Raw genomic sequence first — 19,908 nt, forward strand, 5'->3', positions numbered from 1 at the left:
ACCCGCTTGCTGCAGATTCCGGCACCTATAGGCGAGGTGGACGGATGGAGGCCTCGACGTGACGGCTGACCAATTCAAAGGTGGGCTTGTTGTCGGAGGGGACCGGAGAGCGATGTCCGCTGCGAATGTCGTGAAGGTCTATTACGCTGAGGATAGGGGAGATTGAAAGTCCTTCCCCTGTGTACTGGGAAGGGGAAAACGAGACTAAATAAAACATAAGTGAGATTTATCACAATCAAGCATGAAAAAAGAAAACCAAACAAAAACAAAACAAAACAAACAAACACAAAAACCCACATATCATTGATAAGCAGATATATGCCAACATAACGTGTGTATAGGCAACTCGCAATTATTTATGAAGATGTATGATACATGTACATACCTCTTCAAATGCATTCCACAGCAACGTGGGAGACATTGTTAATAAACAAGTATTTGATAATACCAATAATGCATAATAACATATAATACGACGACTCACAAAATATCTTGAAATCTACGTTTGCAAAATGATAAAGTACATGTACATTCTGCAAGACTTTGCAAAGTCCATGCTACAGCAAAGTTATGCAATCTTAAATACTGTGATATTTGTTGGTTTCCTTGACATAGGCAATAACTGCGTCCAGAGCTTTGTGATTTGCGAGTAAATCAGAGATGTTTAGTGATTGCTTATGGATAGCACGCATGAGATTTGTACGTTGATTTGTGTGTTGTTTGCAGTGTAATAGATAATGTTCCACGGTTTCCAGTGCATTGCATATTGAGCAAAGACCAGTGGGATGCTTACGGATAATATGATAAAAAGTTGCTAATCTGGCTCTGCCCATGCGGAGTCGGTGAGTTATTATTTCATCACGTCTATTCAGACTTTCAAAGGTGAAGGTGTTTGAGGCACAGGGTTGGATGTTGAAAAGATGGCGTCCTTTCTTAGACGAGCGCCATAACGCGTTCCAAGCGTCAAGACACCTATGTTTAATTACATGTCGTATATCATCAACACTTAGAGGAACACTGATTGTAATATTCTTACGTAAACTTTGTTTGGCAAGATAATCGGCTTTTTCGTTGCCCTCTAGACCACAGTGAGCTGGTACCCATGCTAAAGTGATGTCACACCCATTCATTACAAGATTTGAGCATTTAAGAAGGACTTCATTGGGAAGGTCAAGGATATTTGAGGTGTGGTTATTCAAAAGTGTCAATGCACTGAGAGAATCTGAGAAAATAACAGCTCTGAGAGGGGGAGAGGATTCCAGCCATGATAGGGCAAGAAGAATTGCTACCAGTTCTGTACGACAAATTGAGATGGGTGAAACCCTTTCACTTATTTCATGACGATAGTGAGGTACGTAAATTCCAATGCCAGAACAGTTAGTGGAGGGATCATGGGAACCGTCAGTGTAAATTGTCAGGTGGTTTGAATATGTGGTCTTTATGGTTTGAAGAGCAGTTTGATGTTGCGCTGAAGGGAGGGCGGTCTTGGGACATGAGCTGTGAAGAGAGAAGTCAATATTGGGATGTTCAATGGACCAAGGGGGACTGGGATAAACATGTATTGGTTGCAGCTTTAGGAAAGTGTCCGTAAGCGGCTTTACTCGGAGAGCGAAAGGAAGTTTGTTTTGTGGCCATTTATTCGAAGAGTATTGCCAGCAGTTGACAATGGCTTTTCGGACGGGGTGAAGTGGGGACAGTGTGTATATGTAAGCGCAGTAATTGAAGGCGGCCCTTTCACGGCGTATATGGAGTGGTGGTTCGTTACATTCTACTTGAAGTGCATGCAGGGCGGTGGATGGTAGCGCGCCGGTGCATATTCGAAGGGCATGGCCCTGTACTGTATCTAGTTTGCTTGAAAGGAGCGGGGATAAAGAACCATAGATTTCACAGGCGTAGTCGAGATGAGGGCGAACTAGAGACCGGTAGAGTAAGAGAAGGATTTGTGTATCGGCGCCCCAGTTTGAACCAGTTAGCGAACGGAGGAGGTTTAACCGTTTGTTGCATTTCATTAAGATGTCTTGAACATGAGGGGACCATGACAAGGAGTAATCAAGGGTAACCCCTAGGTATTTATGAGAAGGAACGACTTCAAGCGGAGCGTTCTGGAGACGAATGCAGAAACCTGTGGGAGAAACTGGGCGAGAGTGAAATATAACCACTTTAGACTTATTAGTAGACAGAGAGAGTCCGTACTGTGTCATCCAATCAGAGATGCTATTCACATCGGACTGGAGTTTTGTATTGATGTGACGAAGACTGGTAGAAGAATTCCATAAAGCGATGTCGTCAGCATACATAGACACGTTTGATGCACAATAATGTATAATTTCATCAATAAACAAATTGAATAATAGAGGACTAATGACGCTACCTTGCGGGAGGCCAGCTTGGCATGTACGAATGTCTGAAAGTGTGGAGTTTATTTGCACCTGAAAAGTTCGTGAGTCCAGAAAACTTTGTACCCAGCTTAGAAATCGGCCTCGAAGTCCCATTGAGTATAGTCTGGAAAGCAGTACCTGATGATTAATAGAGTCGAAAGCTTGACAAATGTCAAGAAAGATAGCGACCGTATATCCTTTACTGAATAGGGATTTCCTTACTTCGGATTCTAAGCAAAGGAGATTATTGAGAATTCTACGATGTCGGAGGAAAGCTGACTGATGGGAAGAAATTAAATCATATTTATCAATAATGTACGAGAGTCTATACGGACAATCATACGTTCCATGAGTTTACATACAATAGGTGTGAGAGAAATTGGGCGGTAGGAGCTGATGGAGTGTTTGTCCTTGCCAGGCTTTAGTATGGGCTTGATAATGGAGTGTTTCCATTGGGGCGGGATCACAGACGTTTCCCAACTCATGTTAATAATCTCTAATAGAGAGCAAAACATATTGTCATTTAAATGGCTTAACAACTGTTTGTTGATTCCATCGCCCCCAGGGGCTGAGTTTTTGGAAGCTTTGATCGCCATTTCGAGCTCTTTGGGAGTGAAAGGAGCGTTGAGAGGAGAATCATTGTCATGTATATAGGATGGGGGTTGGGAAGTAGGGAGAGGGAGAGTGGGAGTTAAAGAAGGCTCTCTTCTGCAGAGCAGTGTTTACACGAACTACTGTGTATATACTGTACATGTAATTATATTCCCAGCTTTATGTTCTTATGATGGTCATCACGTGATTATTACCTCTAAATCTGTATTATCTTAGTTGACTAAAATTGACTCATATTTTGCATTTTCAACACTGGAGATTCAGATACATGTACCTGTTTTGTCTATTCACATACATCGTGCATTCCGTGTCGGGCTATCGAAAATCGAAATATCATTAGGTATCATAGTTAATGCAGTAATATATGTATAAGCACTAAAGGTTATATGTAAATCAGCTGTTTAGAGACAACATGTGACCTATGACCAATAGGTTGATTCGTAACGTTTATGTGGTATGGTGTACTGTGAGTGTTAAACGGTCACTAAACACATCTGTCTTAAACCGGGCGTGGATCAAAAAGACGTGCTTGATGTGCTCAGTGGCAAATCTCAACTGATCTCAGTTCATCCGTTCAGGATCATGTCTGATGTATCACCATCATGATTTGCGACTATCTACAATCCATATATGGAGCTTCTATGTTCGTTGTACATTGTAATTATGAGGCGCTAGTAAAATTTATGATAGCCACGACGTACAAATACCATTAACATATTGATAATATACCAGCATTATTTTCGGCAGTAATAGTGCACGATAGTCATGTGATGAAATACCCTAATTAAGCGAAATAACAACATCAAACGACCCACAGGAAAAAAAACAAACAAACAAACAGACAAGCAAATAAACAATAGCAAAAGATTTGACGATTTGGGCTCTTTTTGTGCACCTTAACTGAATTAAATGGAATTGAATTTCAATTTATCTTTTTTTTTTGTACAATTCAGAACAAAACTCAATTAGCTGGCTGTCACGCAGAAGACATTTTTTTTTTTTTTTTTTTTTTTTTTTGTGCCAGTGAGATATTCATGGTTACAACCGTGATGGGCGTGGCACAGGTTGTTCACTAGGCATGCGGAATGACGATGTACAGATGTACACTGATTTGTTTTTGGGGGGTTTTTTTTTTCTTTTTTATTTCACTGATTTTAATGATTGACGGATTGGCTTCGCTACGCGCCGGTACCCATTTATGAACAGTCCTTCACACTAAAACAGGAATGCAAATCGCGAACTTGCCCAGAAGTTCAAGAGCAACGCTGTCGAATATCGTAACGACAACGTGAGCTGCTTTCACCTTGCGACACTCAGGTTATCTTTTATTTTCTTTCTCAACCTTCAAAATGGTGAGTATTCGCTCAATTTTTTTTTTTCGTGGTTAGTGTAAAGGTACAATTTTATTATGCCATGTTCAAACTGATATAGAGCAAAATCGGGTAAAGAGAGAGTTTCGTCTATATATCTGGCATATTATAACATTTTGAAATTGTTCAAAGTTTCATATGCTTTCTGCGAATACAAGCAAAGAGGCGATTATGTAATGACTTTTCAATTGCCCCAATGGCCAGTACACAAAACAAGTACAAATAGCGTGTATGGTGTATTCTAAGATGTAGTAATAACAACCCTTTCACCCGGAATCTATTTTCGCTGGTTTATTACAAGTCTACAATAATTTCATGCAAAGGATACTCCTGTTATTGATTTATTATCAAATTGGAAATTTAGTGAAGCGTTCATTACAGTTCCAAACGGGACAGTAATCTTGTAAACCTAATGTGGGAAAACATTGGAAACTTTGACATTCCATAATCATGTTATTTTATGTCTGACTTTGATGACAATTCCACTGTTCTTTTTCTATAATCCTATTTCATATCGCAGATAATGTACACTGTAAGAATAGTGATCTTTCTCGTGTATTACAGTGCATATTATACACTGTTGATAGCTTTCCATTCTGTGGGCTGTGTGTTGATCATTTATGGTTAAGGGATATAATGGCCACATTTCGTGGAAATTTCCCCTAAATCAAGGTTTTGGTGAATGTATATGATATACACTGTAGAACGTAATAAGTAGTTTCACATTGCCAAATAGCAGTCTCGTTGAGATTGAGATTGCGATTGCGTATGAACTTAATGTATGATAGTAGGCCCCTTATGAAAGATTGTGATATGGGAAGTAAAATTTGCCAGTATATAGGATTTACATATCGACCAACAAAAAAATGATAAGTCATATCATGATGCATAGCGATTAGTGTAGACATCTTTCATAACACAGTTATACTGCCACGTCATAATATTGTTGAAACCATGCACATATTATATTCACTTTAGTTGCCCCTCAGAAGATAATACATATAACGGTACGTTTCGTCTCCAGTTCAGTGCATGCAAACCGAAAAAAAAAAAGAAAGAAGAACGCGTCACGGTATTGTTCAGAACCACCGCCCCCATGAGAGAGATAGAGAAAGAAAAAGAGAGAGAGAAAGAGAGAAACAACGAAAGAAAGAAAAGAAAAATAAAGCGTGAAAATAGGGAAAATGTACAATCAATATGGTTGTGCTGTAGGATACCTTTTCATTAGCTCTTTCTTCCCCTATTCTTCCCCTGAGCAAAGGAGCATGGCGAGGAATGCATAGTGTGCTAGAATGGAATGCTTTGTTTTATATCAGCTGTATTTGTAAAGTAGTCTACTGCCACTTGAGCAAAGAAGAAAATACGAAGGCATAAGCGACTATTTCACAGTACAAGAAGACAATGACAAGATTAATATGCTATATACAGTAGTATCAGATCACCAAAGTCTGTAAAAATTGTAAAAATAAGTAACTTAATATAAGTGTACTGAATACAGGAGCTGAGTCTTATTTTTCCCCGTTCTACAGCGTGAATGCATCTCAGTCCACGTTGGCCAGGCCGGTGTCCAGATCGGCAATGCATGCTGGGAGTTGTACTGCCTTGAGCACGGCATCCAGCCCGATGGTCAGATGCCTTCTGACAAGACCATCGGAGGAGGTGACGACTCCTTCAACACCTTCTTCAGCGAGACTGGAGCCGGCAAGCACGTTCCACGTGCCGTGTTCGTCGACCTCGAACCATCCGTAATCGGTAAATTTGCGTTATTCTTTTCATTCCTTGTCTTAACTGACGTTTAGTCCCGTCCGTCTCCTATTCTTGTTTTATTAAAATCGTTTGTTTTCTCTTTTATCGCTACTTGGTAAGACAGGTTAATTGAATGTTACAATCATAAAAACAATTAGAGGGTTATGGTGATTGATAAATCGTAGTGATCATAACAATCACATTATCATTATTATTATCAATTTATACTGATTTGATATCTCTTACCTTAGTTGTCTTGGATAAGCTCATCATCATTATTTTTGTCGCTGTTCTTTATAATGATGACAGGAGAAGAAATCTTATAATTATCCTGATCCCATCACTTCATTTTCAGTAATTATGCAAAAAGGTCTCTCGAAAATATATTATCACCAAACGTATTACAAAACACTGTGCAATTATGATGTACTCCAGATGAGATTCGAACGGGGACCTACCGTAAGCTGTTCCACCCCGAGCAGCTGATCACTGGCAAGGAGGATGCCGCCAACAACTACGCCCGTGGCCACTACACCGTGGGCAAGGAGCATATTGACAATGTGCTGGATCGCATCAGAAAGCTGGTAGGCAATGAAATGTTTTGGAAACGTTTAACCATAATATTGTAGTTAATAATCAAGTTTTGCATGAGTATATTCGACATCTTGTTTAAGTATTAACATGTAATTCACAACGTCCGTTTTAAGGCAGGTATACGTTATTATATCGGAAGCTGAACACCGATGTAGTTTTAGGTAGAATGTATGTGTACACCATACTCAGTTTGGGCTGGAATGTCCCACAAGGAGTGTAATGAGTGCACAGAGGGTGTAGGTTAGATGATTGTGATCAAGATGATACATGATTACGTTCTAAAGCACTCTTGAGCATCACGATATTGGGTAAAGACGTCATTTTGAAACAGCAAGAACAAAAACAACAATAACAACAACAACAGCACCGAGATAACAAAACACCAAGTATCTATAGAGCTAGCGAAATAACCACTCAACAATCAAGGGACGACTAATAGGAGACAGGGATAATCTTATCACACGTGATATCATGTCCTCTATCTCGTGGTATTTTTCGGCTGGTGTGTCTCTGTACCTGGGTGCGTCGGATCTGTTGTTATTTGCTTCCCCGTGTCACACTCCCTTGCTCATTCGCGGAGATTAATTTTGAGTGGGATGGGTTGGGGATGTGACAGTATTTAAACACTGAACCATGAAAGAATAGAATAGATTCTAAACAATTAAAGTACAGTCACATGTGCATTGACCGAATCTGAAGCTAACGCAGTTTTGTTTGCTCTTTTCAATCATGCAGTTTGTTTTCTGATCTATTGATTCATTTGGTCTTAGTCTTCGGTTGTGATGTAGATTTCGTGTTTGATTTTGGTTTGGTCGCTATTCTAAAGAAAAGTAAAGGAATAAAACCAAAACAAAAATTTGAATCAAACAGCAAGGCTTTTTAGAGTAAATTGAGTGAACGAGTCTGAACAAAAGCGGCTTGTTGCATGAATTATAAGGAAATAAGCGCCCTACCTATATGACGCCGTAAAAGAACAAAAACCAGCCGTATGTAGACGATCTGCAAATAACGGTCTATTCAATTTCCGGTTGCCACGCGTCACAGTCGACAGACTACCTAATAGCAGGGAGGTGGAAGATCTATCTTCCACCTCCCTGCTTAAAGCACGCAGCCGTCCCCAACCGTAGTAATTTAGATGTTGTGGATATAATTGTAGAGGAATAGCCTTCGAATGGGCATGGTCTTGATACCTTCCCGAATTTGCAAAGTTCCAAACGTTATCTTTGAAAAATTAAACTCCCAGGTCAGCTATTTCAAAACACCACCTCCAACACTACCACCACTGCCAACATCATCGGCAACAGCAACAACAACAACAACAACAACAAATGTTTGTGATATCTACACTTGCGTACCATTCTTTACATTTCTTAGACTTCAGTTGTGAACAATTATTGTTTGCAACTTAGAGTTGATAACAGAGATAAAGTGAGATATCCGTTGGAGTACAATGCAGTATGTCTTTGAAGTCCATGGTGGTAAAAGGTGGCAAACCCAGGAGCAATCTTTGCTCCTTCAGCTGTCTCACGCATGTCACCAATCAACCATAAAAGTTTTCACTAAAGCTGTGTCAATTTGCAATTAAGAGTGATGTAAGTATACTTTGGGAGGAGTAATTTTTCATCAATGACATATGGATTTTGATCTGGATTTCAATAAGTAAGTCAAAACCATAACAAAATATTATTTGCGCAATATAGCTCAATATGCTGATTATATTTTTTTCAGATGGTATCATCATGTCGGACGTTAGGGATCAAAGGTCGTAGTTACTATCTTGATAATGTTCAACGAAATATGTGGAATATAGAAGTTCATAGGGCAAAGTTGTCAAAATAAGATTGATTCAAACGGGGAAGGACAGACTACAAGAACAATTCTATTGATTCGAATTGACTATACGATTCATGTCTTTTTAATCTTCAATTTTTCCTCTAGGCAGACCAGTGTACTGGTCTCCAGGGTTTCCTGATCTTTCACAGCTTTGGTGGTGGCACCGGCTCTGGGTTTTCTTCTCTCCTCATGGAGCGTCTCTCCGTTGACTACGGCAAGAAATCCAAGCTCGAGTTCGCCATCTACCCAGCTCCTCAAGTGTCAACAGCTGTCGTCGAGCCCTACAATGCAATTTTAACAACTCATACCACTCTGGAGCATTCCGACTGCGCCTTCATGGTCGATAACGAGGCCATCTACGACATCTGCCGTCGTAACCTCGACATCGAGCGTCCGACGTACTCGAACCTGAACCGACTCATCGGCCAGATTGTTTCGTCGATCACCGCTTCTCTTCGGTTCGATGGAGCTCTAAACGTCGATTTGACAGAGTTTCAGACCAACTTGGTGCCATACCCAAGAATCCATTTCCCCCTGGCCACCTACGCTCCTGTCATTTCTGCAGAGAAGGCCAACCATGAGCAGTTGACCGTTGCCGAGATCACCAACGCCTGCTTCGAGCCCGCCAACCAGATGGTGAAGTGCGACCCACGTCATGGCAAGTACATGGCCTGCTGTCTGCTGTACCGTGGTGATGTCGTCCCCAAGGACGTGAACGCCGCCATCGCTACGATCAAGACCAAGCGCACCATCCAGTTCGTCGACTGGTGCCCAACTGGTTTCAAGGTCGGTATCAACTACCAGCCACCAACTGTTGTGCCCGGCGGCGATCTGGCCAAGGTGCAGCGCGCCGTGTGCATGCTGAGCAACACTACGGCCGTTGCCGAGGCCTGGGCTCGTTTGGACCACAAGTTCGACCTGATGTACGCCAAGCGTGCCTTCGTCCACTGGTACGTGGGAGAGGGCATGGAGGAGGGGGAGTTCACTGAGGCTCGTGAGGATCTGGCTGCTCTGGAGAAGGACTACGAGGAGGTCGGTGTCGACTCCGCACTTAACGATGGCGAGGACGAAGAAGATGAGTATTAAGATGTCGCCGCGTCTCCTCCACGATGATCTATTAGGAATACGTGCTCATTTATACGTGCTCACGAGACTTTAAACTCAGCCTTCACGACGTACGCGTACCGCTTGTCTGATATCATTGATAGTCATATGGGTTACGAATACCTGCTGTGTGTGAACTCTCATATCTAGCACTTCTTATCTATGGATGAGCATTAAAATGAAAATGTGGCAATATTTCGAGCATCTGTCCGTCTGAGACTTGTGATAATAAATCTGTTATTTCAGTTTCAGTTTTAGATTTTTGGGGGCTTCTCCACAGTTTTACGAATGAAATTATCATGACAAATCAACAACGTCCACATCAAAATATGAGATAAGAGTACATAAAATGTACTTAAAAGGAAGATATTACTTACGATTTCATGTATACGCGAACATACGTTTTATCATATCATCATAATGGAGGAAACCATTGTCAATAAGCAGTTTGCCTGACTGAGCTAGCACAGAATTTAAGATTATCGTTAAGTTTTCTTTTATTTTTAGATGGTCTTTAGGATTACCCATAGTTTAGTATCAAATGTCTTTGATTGAACCTCCCAAAAACAAACAAGCAAGTAAGCAAACGTACAAACAAACAAACAAATAAATATTATTTATGCCTAGAACTGTGTTGTTTCGATTTTATGACATGAACCAGCATCTAATGTTCTTGAATACAACCCCAACATGCAATATTCATCGTTTGTGAGGAATGGTGCGTGTCTATAGTGTATTCTTCTGTGTATTCAGTTGCTGTTTTTGTGTTTGTGTGTGGGGAGGAGGAGTGAAAGAGATATATAGATCGAAGTAGATAGATAGAGAGAGGGGAGAGAGGCTGAGAGAAGGAGAGTAAGGGAGAGAATGTGATGCGATTGATTTGAAGTTGCTTCCTTGTATTTGAATTCGGTGTAATCAGATTTTGCCAGATCTACTCTTAATATGCCTCAGAGCATTAGCGCGTAACGAATATCTTTCAACCGTCAGTAATGGTGGGCGTTCTTCGTGTACAGGATTTGTCTGAATACAGTGGATTTCCTCCTGATGCCACAAACTTAACTATCTGCCCACGTTAACTAGAAAAAGTGTAGACCCCTATACTTTTGAATTGTTTACTGCGTTGCTATGTTCTATGTAAAGTGTCATCACCAAGGCAGATTCTGCTGAACGGGCTGTTGAAGATGGTTTCTGAAAGATTGTGTACACCTGCAGCAGGGAGGTTGGACAGGATCCCACCTCCCTGTCTGTAAGTATCATTTATCTGAATTATATTCAAATGTGTTTTGATGAATCTACAATCATGTTTTCTGCCTTCTTCTATCTACACTCATCAATATTTACAATCCTTTACAGAGCTGTTGAAAAGTACTCCTGCTATTTCTTCTTCTCCTGATTTCACAGTGCTGTGCATTTTACAGTTTTGTTTATCAACTATGTATAGCGACTACAGAGCCATATTCCGTGGGAAGCTAGTTCTTTTGTTGACATTTCACCCACTGACATGCAATATTAAACTCCTCTGCTATTCGCTCCCATAGACTTGCCTAGGTGTCAGCCCTGCTTGGTGTGTAGGACTGTTCCGCTGCTCAGTCCTTCGTCTATATACCAAGGGCTTTCTTTTTTCACGCCATGGTCTCAAGCCTTGCCATGTCCATTGACGCGCATACTGTATAGTTATACCTATGTGAGCATGAAGTAGTGATTCATGAGTGTGGTATTCTCATGGTTTACTCTGACAAAACAAAGTTTCCTCGCCTCGAGTTTACACAACAATAAAGTGGACACGCTTACGTTGTCAGGTGACGAGTCTAGAATCTCACGAATAAATCGGCCACTTTACTTCAGCATGCGAATTTTATACATACCTTTCATTTAGGAAACTTAAAAGCTTCTTTGAGTAACACACTCGAACGACTTTGCATGCAGCCTTTATGTCGAAAGCAAGACTGAATCTTTCAAATCTTTACGACATCCAGTACTTTAATCAAAAGTCAGTGTTCAAAGAAAATCACAGGAGAGCCCTGAACCGTGATACAAACGGCAACCCCTCTTTGCCCGACTTCTCTGTCTCTGGGCAAGTCACACAGAGCGCTCCCTATCTGACTGTCTGTGTACAACAAGCCGCACACTATTGGCGGGCAGCTTTCTGAACGCACTGAACTGCAGCTTTCCGCGCTGGGCGTGGCAGTGCGTGCATGGCAAGTGAGCAAATCGACGAAGCTCTTTAAAAGCGCCAGCGCCCGTTCTCAAGAACACATAGTGACGTCTGCTGGTTCACCTTAAGACATTGCAGTCGTATTAGCTCTTCCCTCTAGCCATCAAAATGGTAAGTATATGTTCATTGACTTAACACATTCTATTCCGGAAGCATATGCCAGCACTTAATTCATTGTTTTTAAATGAAACGTAATGTTTATTTGTCTTCATGAACGATTTCAGTCGAATTTCCACTTTAGTATTGAACTCTGTGCAATATACATACCCCCCGGTACAAAACCTTTAGACTATGAGAGTACCTACCAGCAAAAGTTTCAATGGCTCCTAATGCTTGCCTATACAACAATGGTGTGTAAGGACTCCCCACCTACCAGGCGACAAGTAATACAGCGCGGGGAAAGAGAGAGAGAGAGAGAGAGAGAAGATACAATTGTATTAACGAATAAAGCAAGCGGTTTAAAGGGGATGCTCATAAGTAAATAACAGAGGCTTAATAAAAAAAAAAACTGTAATAGTTAACTCATAATTTGAGTTCTCGTCAAGTGGCGTTCAATACACATGCCATTGTTGAATGCACGACACAAGTCGGGCAAATATGAATGATTGGAATTTCAATACTTGTTCAAAGTGTCTTGTTTATTGTTTCGCTGTTTGTTTGTTTGTTTGCTTGACTGTTTGTTATTTGAGGGGGATCTTGATATGTTTAAGCCACCAAGTCAAAGAAAGAGGCGTTTATTGTGCACTATTAACAGGCACTCAAAACCTCGTTCTGGTTCCTATGTAGCTATCTTTCCTGATATATATATATATATATATATATATATATATATATATATATATATTATATTTATATATAATTGGATTACGACTAAGCCGACTTTGAGATTTTAGCAATTTTTTTTTTTCATCTCTGCCGGGGATTGGAACGATCTAGATATCTTGTCTTTAGCGCCGGTGATTTCTGGTGTAAGACGTAAATTATTTATAGAAAGAGTGTGGTCCTGTCAAGGTATCTATTAAATCGACTTTGCGATCATTGTCTTTGTCATTGTCTGTACTTTCTTTGGCTGAGAAGCCTGCTCAGTAAACAAGAGTTGGGCTGACCAGATAATGCAACGTTAATCTGACAAGAACCAGATTGATTTCGTGTGGGTTATGGGACAACAGAAAGGGAATTCAAAGAAAAAAAAGTGGAGAAAAGGAAAGGGGAAAGGAGGTGTAGATGATGAGAGGAAAGGGTAGACTGACATACCTGAAAAGCAAAAAATAAATGAATGAATAAATAAATGAATAGATTGAATAAAAGGACGAACAATAGTAGTTATAACAGTGGTTAGATATTTAGTCAGCAAACATAACAAATCTCGAAAATAGCTACAAGTCTATCATGCAGCAACAACGATTCTAGTTTGGATGTTTGTCTTTTGTACCTTGATATAACCCTTTCTTAGGAAGGTTTACTGGGATTTTAATCGTACAAAAGACTGTTGTCATACCTACATTACTTTCATCGCACTCTCGTCAGTTTCTTTGACTATCACAGTATATGGGGCAGGGTTTAAAGCCATTGTTCGACGATATATTTGCCATTTATACTCAAATTGTTAGTTTGATTATGCTTTGTCATATTGGTTTTGACTGGGGGAATATGAATTCCAAGATAACAGATTGTCACTGTTTTTTTCTTCTTCTTTGAATAGCGTGAATGTATCTCAGTCCACATCGGTCAAGCCGGTGTCCAGATCGGCAATGCATGCTGGGAGTTGTACTGCCTTGAGCACGGCATCCAGCCCGATGGTCAGATGCCTTCTGACAAGACCATCGGAGGAGGTGACGACTCCTTCAACACCTTCTTCAGCGAGACTGGAGCAGGCAAGCACGTTCCACGTGCCGTGTTCGTCGACCTCGAACCATCCGTGGTCGGTGAGTTCGAATAATTTTCGAGATGATGACTGTTAGTGTTCATGCAAACAAATTTTGCAGATTTTTTTCATATTCATTTTTAAAGAATATGAAAGCCAGATAAAACCCATTATTGTAAAGGAAAGTACCGAATATATATTTTAAATTACCAAAGTCTATAATATTTTCCTCAATGAAAAAGGGAACTTGCTCTTTATTGATACCATAATCCCGCTGAGGTGCATATTCAACCCTTGTGGTCTTAAGAACATTTAATAGTATACTATTACATGTTCTTCAGACCATAGAACCTTCTGGGAATAGTGATTGTTGGTTGAAGAGATGCTAGGGTAGTAGACGAAAGAGAATAGGGTGTTTATGAAGTAGTACATGTATTTTATTGTTGGTCATGGCAGGATATCAGTACAGTACTTGCAGTTGCAATGATGTAGAGGCTGAATTAGGAATGCTAAGAGCTGGCGGCAGTGGTAGTATCACAGAAAATCACACAAGCATTTATGTTTCATGTTTTCATGATACAAAATATATTTGGTGTTTTTTTTTTCAGATGAGGTTCGAACCGGGACCTACCGTCAGCTGTTTCACCCCGAGCAGCTGATCACTGGCAAGGAGGATGCCGCCAACAACTACGCCCGAGGCCACTACACCGTGGGTAAGGAACTCATCGACCAAGTTCTCGACCGCATCAGAAAGCTGGTAGGTATACTAGCAATGTGAGATTCTGGAAATACTAATACATGTGATATTGATGGAGATGATTGTGAAGACGACGATTACAATGATTATGACATTATTTTGTGTATTCCTGTCATTAATGATTAAAATTATGATAATCTTGATCATGTGCAACTGTATAAGTAGAACAGACAAGGAAGATGAAGGTGGAACAAAAAGACTGAAAATATAGACTTCAACATATCCCTGATATGTTTCGTGGTATATGGTTTACTAGATAGGCCTGGACCCCATGTGATTTGCTTTCTCAACCCGTTCGTACCTTTTTATCCTCCAGAAAACAGATAATAAATTTTGTTTTATCAAACGCGTTATCTTGCGGTAAACGTCGGCTTGCAACAACAAAGTAAAATGAGTTTAGTTTGAATAGTGGCAACCCTTTTCACTATCGCTTGCAGTTATGACTTTTTCTTCTTTACCAGCTAGTACATTGTGCATGCAATTTGGATATGGTTGGGTATAATTCATAATCAGTCCAGTGAGAAAAGGATGAGATTGGGAATTTTTGTGTGCTTGCGTCCGCCGTTGGTCAAATGTTAAAGTGTAAAGGTGGATACATGTAGATAAAATTGAATAACTTGTTCAAATTGTAGGAAAATATCTTGTACTTTGGAGTTAGTGTGAAGATTATTCCTAGTGAAGAAAGAGCTCAGTATTCCTACATTTTCCTTTTTCCCCAGGCGGATCAGTGTACTGGTCTCCAGGGCTTCCTTCTCTTCCACAGCTTTGGTGGTGGCACCGGCTCTGGGTTTTCTTCTCTCCTCATGGAGCGTCTCTCCGTTGACTACGGCAAGAAATCCAAGCTAGAGTTCGCCATCTACCCAGCTCCTCAGGTATCAACGGCGGTGGTCGAGCCTTACAACTCAGTTTTGACCACCCATACCACTCTGGAGCACTCCGACTGTGCCTTCATGGTCGACAATGAGGCCATCTACGATATCTGCCGTCGTAACCTCGACATCGAGCGTCCCACGTACACCAACCTGAATCGTCTCATCGGCCAGATCGTTTCGTCAATCACCGCTTCTCTTCGGTTCGACGGAGCACTGAACGTCGATCTGACGGAGTTCCAGACCAACTTGGTGCCATACCCAAGAATCCATTTCCCCATGGCCACCTACGCTCCCGTCATCTCTGCCGAGAAGGCGTATCATGAGCAGCTGACCGTTGCCGAGGTAACCAACGCCTGCTTCGAGCCTGCCAACCAGATGGTGAAGTGCGATCCTCGTCACGGCAAGTACATGGCCTGCTGCCTGCTGTTCCGTGGTGATGTCGTCCCCAAGGACGTCAACGCCGCTATCGCTACCATCAAGACCAAGCGCACCATCCAGTTCGTCGACTGGTGCCCAACTGGTTTCAAGGTCGGTATCAACTACCAGCCACCAACCGTTGTGCCCGGCGGCGATCTGGCCAAGGTGCAGCGCGCCGTGTGCATGCTGAGCAACACTACGGCCATCGCTGAGGCCTGGGCTCGTCTTGACCACAAGTTCGACCTGATGTACGCCAAGCGTGCCTTCGTCCACTGGTACGTGGGAGAAGGTATGGAGGAGGGAGAGTTCTCCGAGGCTCGTGAGGATCTGGCTGCTCTGGAGAAGGACTACGAGGAAGTCGGTGTCGACTCTGTCGACGAAGAGGGCGAAGAAGAAGGAGACGAATATTAAAGAGAAGTCCGCGTCTCATCCATGGATTCATGTAGAAATACACTAATTTGTAGGAATGCTCTCATTTGAACTTTGAATTCAGCTTTCGTGATGTCAATTGTTATCATTGTACATATCATTGATAATGGCGTAGGCTTACAATACATTGTGCCACCTGTGAATGTACTCTCACTCCTAGCAACTCTTATCCATGGATGAACACCCGAATGAATATGTCGCAATATTTCAAACATCTGTCTGTCTGTCTAACACGTCAGATAACAAATCTGTTATTGAGTTTTGGATTATCAATGAGGCCGTAGAGCTGAAATGGCCTTCCAGAAGAAACTTCTGATGGGAAATGAAATTTTTTTTCTGGAACTTTAATTTTCCGTAGTGAAATTACATGAACGAACATTTTGTCAAAACAAAGACCCAACATTATTAATACTGTTTTCGAGGAATTGTGTTTGTATTTAGAGCATCATCCTTTCGTGTGTAAAGTAACAAGTGTCAGTGTGTGGACGGGATGGAAAGAGATAGATAGACAAATGGATATAAAATATTTATATGTTTATATATATTTATCTATATTTTAATATATTTATATATGTTGAGAAAGAGGGAGATGGAGAGAGAGAGAGAGAGAGATCAAAAGTAAGCGTAAGACAAAAAAAAAAAAACATATTACAAAAGCATTCCCTTTACCATTTCATTCTCGGCAAGTCACACATCTTCTTATCTGACTATCTGTGTATAACAACTTGTTAACTCTGACGGACAACTGCCTTCCCGTGCTGCAGTATATATGACATCATAGACATATTACAAAGCATTCTTCCCTACACGGATCTGCCGTGCCTGGTTTTGTCGATGCACGGCGGGAGAGCAAATTGACGAAAAATGAAAGCTCTATAACACCTCCCGTTCTAAAAAACAAAACAAAACAAAACAAAAAACAAAACAAAACAAAACAAAACAAAAGAAAAGAAAACAAAAACATAGTGACGTCTAATGATCCCTGTAGCCATTAAAAGTGTGATTTGTTCGCTGATGTGACGCATTCCGTATCGGAAATATGCCAGCACTGACCGTTCTTAGATGATTAGCAATGTTTGGAAGGGGACCACGTGGATATAGAGAAAGACTGTGGACTTTATTTCCAAAATTGCTCATTTTCCTTAATGAAGACAACATTCAATGAAAAAAAAAATATCAAGGAATGCAGATGGAATGTAAAACTTTCAGTATGAAATGATGTAGCATAATTGGACAGCTTCGGGAGTAAATTCTGCTCAATATTTTGAACAAGGATAATGGTGGTAATGGTGTAATCAGAAGGATGAAGAACCCATTACCATAGAAAAATTCATTTCCATACCTGAGATTGCATGCGTTAACTAGTGGGATTTACCTTACAGTGCAGTGCAAGTGTGTGTTTGTGTGAGTGTATGTGTCCTTCTCTAGGTCAGGTTCTCTCTGATTGTGTTTATTGTTTGAGATACCAGAAATGTATTATAGGGGGCAGACTAGGGAAAATCCCAAGGAACTTGTTGATTGCACTTATTATGCTGATGCAAGGAAGCGTTTATATCTCCCAAAATTAGCTCATTAAGGTTGATGGGGCTTAAAATCCTTTTACTTGTATGGGGAGTCAATCACTTCATTGACCGCTCAGTCTATGGCGACGTTTTTATTACTAACCAAGGAATCACTCTTCCTCTGGTACAAGCCTTGTATATGTTGCTTAATTAGTGCCATCATGTAGCAGTCAATATCGACTCAATTATACCACTCTTTTTTAGTACACTTTTTTTTTTTTTTAGTGCACCCTGCTCGCATGAAACAGAACGCCTGTCCACTCTTTGACGGTTCTGCTGCTCTCCAGTTATGAAGAACAAACAAAACTGAATGTCAACCTGATTGACTAAACGCGAGCGTTTCGGATGTGTTTGCCGCGACTGCATTTGAATAACAGTGAAGTTTGAACGAAAATGCCCAACAGGGAGGGATATCTAGCAAATAATCTTCATATGATGTGCACATTAGAACCTTGCTGTTGATTACATTTTCGTCTTCAGGCGCGGACAATATCTTTGGTATTTGTTATCGAATATTTTGCCTCCAATGGTTTGCTCCTATTTATTGAAGCCGTTTTGGCAGCGTTTGCATTCTGTTCATGGTCTGTCGGTGTTCCAGAATACTCCGAAAGTGCTAAAAGTGAGAGTACTGGACAGAAGGCTTCACAGAAAGAGTTTCCTCCTTATAAATGAGTGGGTGGAAAGGGAAGACTTCGTGTCAGTTCCCTCTCGAAAATACGATTAGGGGACACGTCATTTAATTTAACTGTAATTCCTTCCCTCGATACTTCACTGCTTCATGAAAACAACTCACTTTAGTATGGGATTTTAAGGGGAAAAAACAAACAAACAAAGATGTGCTGTCGTCCGACCAATTTCTAGCATATTTTGGGTAGCCTTTGAAAAGAAAGTTACGAGGCCATAACTAATCCGTCGCCTTTCTGTCATCGTCTTGTTTTTCTTTTTCTTCTTTTTCTTTTTCTTCTCTCTCTCTCTCTCTCTCTCTCTCTCTCTTTTGTTAATGTTCTCCTTGATTTATCTTGAGGTATTTTGGTGGTGTTTTCTTTCCTTCGAATTCGTTAAGAATACGAAGTTACGAGCGCTTTGTAATACTAATAATAATGTCTTCTTTATCCAAGTTAGCCTCTTCAGTGTTACCACTGCTCTACCAGAGGGTAGATAGTGCCATTATTATCATTCTAGCATTGCCAGGTACCTATTTATACACCTGGGTCGAGAGGGACATGGTGGGTAAAAACATCTTGTCCACGGACGAAAGCACTGCAGCTGGGCGGGAATCGAACTAGGGTCCTTCGATTGGGAATCGGGAGTCTTATCCACAATGCCACAGCGCCCCCACTGGTAGCAGTGGGCTAAAGTGCAGCGTGAAGATGCTTGCTGGTTTGATATCATAATAACTGAATCAGGAGAATAACGATGCGATGATCGACGCTTACAGCGAAGAACCCCATGTCGGTCTGCATACGTTATCTTAAATATTATTAAGCTCAAAAGATCATTTAGACATTGCGCATTCTTATACACTCCCCATGTCACATGTTTTATGATTACTGTAAAGTGTACCAATTTCAAACATCCAGGCAAAAGTGTCAATACTTCCAACTCACTGGTTATTTCCTGGCTGCTGCAGCTGCTGTCATAGTAATTGTAATTGTTGTTATCACCATGCAATAATTGCAAACCTCTCTGCAAAATAGTCCCCAGCTATGTATTCTGGCTTAATCTCGACATTTTATGCTAGCGAGCTCCGTTGCTTTACTGGTGGTGTGCGGAGCAGAGTAAAATTTCAATCTCTTTTTGATTGAAGATTTGGAGCTCACTCCAAGCTCACTCTAATCTGCTGAACAGTTTCTTGGCAGACAATCTTGTGTGCATATTGCCACATTTCCTTACTCTGTTGATTGTGTAAACGTCTTGCTTTGACTGAATTGAAAGGGTTAGATATACGGAGTATAATGCTGAGTGTCTTTTTTTTTTAGAACAAAAACATGTATTCTGCATGTAGGTATGAAGTTTGTATTGCCTTTTCAGAGATGCTCAAAGCATTTGAAAACAAATCTCCGACCTGTGAGACTAATTTCCCTGTCTGGCGTTATCCTCTTCTTTGAGGTTGTCGAAACTCGTCTTTCCCGCCCCCCCCACCCCCACCACCACC

At 41.0% G+C, this 19,908-nt stretch overlaps 2 protein-coding genes and 1 pseudogene across 2 annotated transcripts in view; all 3 read left to right on the forward strand.

Moving 5' to 3' along the window:
• LOC140228810 (long-chain-fatty-acid--CoA ligase 5-like) overlaps window positions 1–19,908 on the forward strand; it is a 55,846-nt gene that overhangs the window by 21,910 nt on the left and 14,028 nt on the right. The gene's annotated exons all lie outside the window — the stretch shown is intronic.
• LOC140228656 (tubulin alpha-1 chain-like) lies at window positions 5,892–9,619 on the forward strand. The gene is made up of 3 exons (XM_072308907.1): window positions 5,892–6,112; window positions 6,542–6,690; window positions 8,639–9,619. The coding sequence occupies exons 1-3, from the start codon at window positions 5,992–5,994 to the stop codon at window positions 9,617–9,619; spliced, it is 1,251 nt and encodes a 416-aa protein (XP_072165008.1). The 5' UTR covers window positions 5,892–5,991.
• On the forward strand, window positions 13,560–16,178 carry LOC140228655 (tubulin alpha-1 chain-like; annotated as a pseudogene).

The sequence above is a fragment of the Diadema setosum genome, chromosome 5, assembly GCF_964275005.1.
Source record: "Diadema setosum chromosome 5, eeDiaSeto1, whole genome shotgun sequence".
Taxonomy (NCBI): domain Eukaryota; kingdom Metazoa; phylum Echinodermata; class Echinoidea; order Diadematoida; family Diadematidae; genus Diadema; species Diadema setosum.